Source organism: Mus pahari, chromosome 9, assembly GCF_900095145.1.
Source record: "Mus pahari chromosome 9, PAHARI_EIJ_v1.1, whole genome shotgun sequence".
Lineage (NCBI taxonomy): Eukaryota > Metazoa > Chordata > Mammalia > Rodentia > Muridae > Mus > Mus pahari.
Window position 1 is genome coordinate 39,251,225 of NC_034598.1, and position 6,886 is coordinate 39,258,110.

The 6,886-nt window shown below is 38.9% G+C and overlaps 1 protein-coding gene across 3 annotated transcripts in view; it reads left to right on the forward strand.

The window, feature by feature from the left end:
- Pcdh15 (protocadherin related 15) overlaps positions 1-6,886 on the forward strand; it is a 1,443,732-nt gene that overhangs the window by 1,305,142 nt on the left and 131,704 nt on the right. For all 3 annotated transcript variants that reach the window (XM_021204350.1, XM_021204353.1, XM_021204349.1), the window contains 2 exons: positions 3,648-3,757; positions 5,549-5,689. In XM_021204350.1, the coding sequence (XP_021060009.1) occupies positions 3,648-3,757; positions 5,549-5,689 (251 nt within the window). The remainder of the gene's footprint in view (positions 1-3,647; positions 3,758-5,548; positions 5,690-6,886) is intronic.

Here is a 6,886-nt window from a genome sequence, read left to right on the forward strand (position 1 = left end):
GTACAAGGAAATAAGAATGGATTGATTCGCATTCTTCTACATGATAACTGCCAGTTGTGCCAGCANCATTTGTTGAAAATGCTGTCTTTATTCCACTGGGTGGTTTTAGCTCCCTTGTCAAAGATCAAGTGACCATAGGTATGTGGGTTCATTTCTGGATCTTCAATTCTATTCCACTGGTCTACTGATCTGCCCAAGCGATCTTTGGATCACTGGTGAGTGGAACACAACTTCTGCTCTAATTCAATCGTGCACAGGACCTGAGACAGCACTAGGGAAGTAAAAGAACCGGACTGACCAGGGGCACAACTCCCTTCCGGTCAGTGCCAGCACCAAGGCACCTAGGGCACAGAGTTGGCAGACACGCCCACAGTCCCTAGAGGACTGCCCACGCGATTTTAGGATCACTGGTGAGCGGAACATTACATCTGCTCCAATCCAATTGTGTGCGGGACCATTTATGTCTTTTTTAATCCTGTCCAAGTTCAGTTCTAGATGGTCACTCATTAAGCAAGAGAACTGAAACAAGTATCTTCATTTTCTTTTGTGAAATTAAATACAACAAATATATCAAAATTATCAGAGATCAAATCCAACCTTAGAACTTTGTTTAGAAGTGTCCTGCTCTTGTTTAAATAGTCTATTAGTGGCATTTGACAGTCAGAGCCTTTCTGTTCCACTGAACCAATACTGTGACAATGTGTAGATTAGTTACTTATGGGATATATTTTTTAGTAGTATTTTACTTTACAAATATCACCGGGGGTGGTGGCACATGACTTTAATCCCAGCACTTAGGAGGCAGAGGCAGGCAGATTTCTTAGTTCGAGGCCAGCCTGGTCTACAAAGTGAGTTCCAGGACAGCCAGGGCTATACAGAGAAACCCTGTAACAAAAAAACAAAAAAACAAAAAAAGAAAGAAAGAAAAGAAAAGAAAAGAAAGAAAAGAAATATCAACTTAGTATATATTTCTTTTTCTAACATAACAGCATTAAAATTAATAAATGAAATTGATAAAATCCTAGATAAAGGAATTATAACATAAAATTCACTGTTCAAAGAAGTGGAATGTGCTTTGTAGGACAAGCATAGATGCATGTATAATAAAATTCAAATGTAGAAATTCTGTTTTCATTGGAGTTGATATTATCAGGCATTTTGTCTCAGATTTCCCTTATTAAAACTCTAGCAAAATTTTCTATAGTTATAGCAAAATTCCTGGGTAAAAATTCCATTGGCCTTTCCTATTGTGTATCATACAGGAACACTGAGTTCTGAGTCATATCCGAGTTGGCCAGAGAAGATCGATATGTTTATTCATCCATCCTCAATGGTGAGGCAGCTCCAGCTAGATTTTTAGATGGGTAGAAAGGAACCAATTCTGCACAAGGCACAGAAGAAATTGGAGAAATGGATAGGAGTAAATTAAATAGGTGAATTAAAACTAAGTAAATATCTACTTCATAATTTCTATCAAAATCATATAAATGGTTCATATCCTTTGCCAATTATTGAATATGAAGTGATCTCAGAGACAAACATTAAATGCTGAAATATGGCTTAGATCTTCTTAGATTTATATAGTAGCTAATCATGCATAAGAACTGAACAACTGGGCTGGTGAGATGGCTCAGTGGGTAAGAGCACCCGACTGCTCTTCTGAAAGTCCAGAATTCAAATCCCAGCAACCACATGGTGGCTCATAACCATCCATAACAAGATCTGACGCTCTCTTCTGGAGTGTCTGAAGACAGCTACAGTGTACTTACATATAATAAATAAATAAATCTTTAAAAAAAAAGAACTGAACAACTGAAGAAAATATTCATCAAGGGATATATATACATACATATGCCCAGGCTATATTTATAGTTCATAATCTGATATAGGATGCATCAAGAAAAGCATGATATAATTGGCCAATACATTACCAAAGAATATGGAGAGAAAATTAAGGTTGCTTCAAAACTGAATATTTGCCCAGCACTATAGAATATCCAACACTAGAATTGAGGTGACTATATCTTATTAATGCCTGCCTGTAAAGTATGGTGTCATCATTTCTGTGAGTTGGGGAAAACATGCATTGGGAGCAATAGAAAGTATAGGGAAATCTTTGACCTCCCTCTCAGTTTTTATATGAACATGGAGCAAGCTTTGAAAACTAGTCTTAAAATGAGATAGGAGCCTCACCAACCATGTAAAAGCTGGACATGGCAGTACATGCCCATAATCCCAGTGCTAGGAAGGTAGAGAAAACAGACCCCTGAATGGTTAGCCTACCCAAACTGGTCTGTCTGGGTTCAGCAAAAGACTCTCTCGAAAAATAAACTGAATAGTCATAGAAGAAGACAAGTGCACACATATGCATGCACACCTGCACATGTATGCATGCCCCACACACATATGAACACTCATAAACACATGACTTTTACTACATACATATGCATACACATAAACACTCATACAAACATGCATACATAGCTGCATTTGTATGTACTTAGATACACAGGAACATTCATACCTATGTGCACATGCATGTACCATGTACCTATGAACACTTATACACACATATGCACATACTATGCAATAAATGCCCATGTCAAATCATACCATGTCAAGAAATATTGATTACAAGAGATCAACAAGTCTTACAAAGCACACTTGATCAAAACCTTCTAAATGTTAGCAATAGAACTGTCATTTTTTTTTTTAAAGATTTATTTATGTAAGTACACTGTAGCTGTCTTCAGACACTCCAGAAGGGGGCATCAGATCTTGTTACGGATGGTTGTTAGCCACCATGTGGTTGCTGGGATTTGAACTCAGGACCTTCTGAAGAGCAGTCCGGTGCTCCTACTTGCTGAGCCATCTCACCAGCCCAGTCATTTTTTTAAACATCCAGCTGTCAAAGACCATTGACATAGAAACCTGTTCATGTAAGCAATGTGATAAGTCTGATATGAGATAATTTGTATGAGCTGCTTTAGGAAGTGAAAAACTGGAAGAAAATGTTCTAAAATCTATAAAAGGATTACTGTTTGTCAGTGGATTTTGGGGTAGATTCCTGTGTATTTCCAATTTCATTCTTAAAAGTAAATGTTGTACTGAAATAGATAGGAAGGAAGAAAAGGAAGAAAAGGAAGGAAGGAGGAAAGGGAAGAAGGGAGGGAGAAATGAAGGAAAGAAGGGAGGAAGGAAGAGAAATAAAGGAACAAAAGAAGGAAGAAAGAAAAGAAGGAAGGAAAAAAGGAAGGAAGAAAGGGAGGAGGAAAAGGAAGGAAGCAAAGGAAGGAAAGGAGGGAGGGAAGGTGAGAGGGAGGGATGGTGGGAGGGATGAAGAAAGGAAATGAGGGAGAGAGGAAGAGGGAAGGAGGGACAGAGCTAAGGAAAAGGGGAACAAAGGGAAGGAAGAAAGGAAAGAAGGAGGGAAGGAAGGAAAGGAAGGAAATGAAGGAAAGGAGGGATGGTAGGGAGGTGGGAGGAATGAAGGAAGGGAAGAAAGGAAAGGAATGGAGGGAGGGACAGAAATAAGGAAGGAAGGAACAAAAGAAGAAAGGAAGGAAAGAAGGAGAGAAGAAAATAAGGAAGGAAGGAAAAAGGAAGCAAACAAAAGAAGGAAATGAACACCCCTTTTAACCCTGCAGACCTCCTCCTGTAAGTGAGCTTGCTGCCAGAGGGACTGTAGTTGGTGTCATTTCTGCTGCTGCCATCAATCAGAGCATCGTGTACTCCATTGTGGCAGGAAATGAGGAAGGTAGGTAGCGAGTTTTGCCTTTGTTTTCTCCAAAAAAAATAAAAATAAAAAAATAAATGTAGAACCAGATGAATTTTTGATTTAACTGTTATTTCCTCTATCCTGATGCCATTCTTACCATCTTCAACATAATTGATGACTTGATTAATAGTTCTGTGGTGTTAGTTAGAGCCATTCTGTGCCCTGATGGATGGTTAATATTCAATTATAGAAGCTTTTATCTTCCTTTTGTTGGTGATATTTTTGTGACATTTCTTCAAAATGAAGGAATTGTTCTTTGGACTGCAAAAGATAGTAATTTTCTAGACTCTCCTCTCCTTTCTGTGTGTAACAAGTCTTACCTCATGTCAGACCAATCCCAAGGGAGTTTTAGGATCTTACATAAGTATAAATGTCAAGAGAGACTTGCCAGCACTGACAAGCATACATGCTGTATGATACAGCACCCCAAACAGACAAATCAATGAATGGGAATCTTGAGTTTTGTCTTCCAGCTGCTTTTATAATGGTAGTCATTTGCTGGACTCTAGGAACAATATCATCCCCCACTCTCTGCTTCCGCATTTCAGCTGCTGTCCTCAGAGACCCTGGGCAGACTGGGATATTATGGGAAGCTGGGAATATTTAATTGATATTTAATATATTAGTTTGAGTATTTACTTTAAAAGTAAACTTGCATGCTACTTAGCGGTCTGAAGTAACAGCCCTGAGACTCTCTGGAGTGTTTCCGTGACCACCTCTCACGACAGTGGCTGCCCCTCTGGGAAGCAGTCACTGGCTGGCCAATTATTGACCCTCTGCTTTTCCTCCACTGCTTCACCTCCTTCCTGAAAGAAATGGAACCTCCTTTCCCCACTGCTCTCAAATGTTTAAAAAAAAAATGTAACTTTTCAACCTATTCTGATGCTTGCCCTGTCTTTGGGATTGAAGGAGCCCACGTTTATCAACTGCTTCCACCACAGTAACCATTTTATATACTTTATCCATTTACTCATTCATCAAACAAAGGTTGGTCATGTGATAACGAGTGTTCCAGGTACTACGAATATGGAAAAAAGAAACAAGCATGTTCTTTATGATCTTAGAATTAAACAGACCATCAACAGATGAGCAATACCTATTAAGCATGCATGTGAATAATAACTGTTAGGCGTGTATGTAGAATTTATCAAGGAATAGTCATCATTACTACAGAGACAGGTGGGGGGGGTATGGGGAAAGAAGAGGTGGGGTATCATTCAAATAAGCACGTGTCCTTCTTTCCATTTAAAATTCTTACATGCCAGCTTTAAAAAACAGAGAGGCAAGGGCAGAGATTTCTAAATGCCCATAATCATAAAATCACTTTTTGTAAAAGTGACCTAGAAGCTAAATTACAAACGTTATCTTCAATGTTCTTAGCCAAGCACTGAAACAACAGGATTAAATGTGTGAAGTAGAGGGTTAAAACCAAATACCCAGCTAAGCAAAAAGCAGTGGGCTTCTGTAAAAGAAGACTCCTTCTAAAGTAACCTAATCTAACACCATAGCGACAGGAAGGTCACCAGCTAAGTACCTGCATCCAGCAGAGTCTCAACACACAGCCAAAACTACCAAACACACCACTGAGGGAACGCATCATCTTGATAATCCCAGTATCAATAATACATTTCCAGGTACTGAAATCCTATCTCCTTTAAGCATGACTATTCCTCTGGGTGATTCTGGTGCTTTTGAAACCATAATAGCTTTTAAAGGGAATAGCTCCTTGCCATGTGTGAAAAAACTAATGAGTTGTATGCTGGATTCCAGACAAGTTTGGAATCAACAATGTCACTGGGGTCATCTATGTGAATTCACCATTGGATTACGAGACAAGGACCAGCTATGTGCTCCGGGTGCAGGCAGATTCTCTGGAAGTGGTTCTCGCCAATCTCCGAGTCCCTTCAAAAAGTAAGTTACATTGCTTAAAAGTTTGACAGTATTTCGTGGTGTTTTTGCTGTCTTGAGAATGAAATATATATTATAAAATGAAGCTTTCCCTTGAGACTATGGGAACCTCTTGGTTGCTGGAGAAGAATGCCCATCCATTTTAGCAGATTACATAGCGCAACTGGGGACAAGGCAATAACATACTATCTGCAGATGCTCTGTAAAATACTGTTACTGCTATCTTCAATTGCACCATTTCATCAGTAAATTTTCACATCTCCCTTTGAAAGTCTGTGTGCATGGCTAACAATACTGCAATGAATGGATGGATACTAAGCAATGCCTACAAGAGAACCGAGGGAAAAGTTTGACCTAGACATGAGTTTGATCCCAGGATCTCAGTTTGATCCCCCCATGGTGGAAGAAAAGAATCAATTCCTGAAGAATTTCTCCTGAGGGGTTGTGGGAAAGCAAACTAAATAAAAGTATATTTTCTAAATTAGTAATTAACAATAATATTCATGTAGCATCCCATTTAATTTCTATGCAATTCTATGTGATGATAAAATGCCTCACTTTTAAAAGTTAGTCTCAATGATGCTATGAAGTAATAATCGGTACATAAAAAAATATGATGCAACTGAAATGGTGAATGCTGAAATATTTCTTTGACCTGTCAGAGCAACATTGCTCCCATGGAAGAACAAGCTGAAGTCTGTTTGCAGAAAGGACTGATAGAGATACTGGGAGATGTTACCAGAATGACAATAAGTCCTCACATGTAACACTTTTGCACACTAAGGCAGTAAACCTGTTTATTTATCCCATTGTGCAATAAAGTAGCTAAAACAGTGGTTCTCAACCTGTGGGCTGAGACCCCTTTGAAGACTGAATGAGCCTTTTAAAGGAGTGGTATATCAGAAATCCTGCACATCCAATATTTACATTGTGGTTCATAACAGTAGCAAACTTACAGTTATGAAGTAGCAGCGAAAATAATTTTATGGCTGAGGGTTACCACAACAAAGGGAACTGTATTAAAGGGTTAGAGCATTAGTGAGGTTGAGAACCACTGATCTAAGATATTCATTTTTTAGCTTGAGACCATATTTCAACATTATAGTGGAGCATGCCATTCATCAACATCTCTAGAATGGGACAAGGGAGAGAGGTGGAGGAATAGAGAGAGAGAGAGAGAGAGAGAGAGAGAGAGAGAGA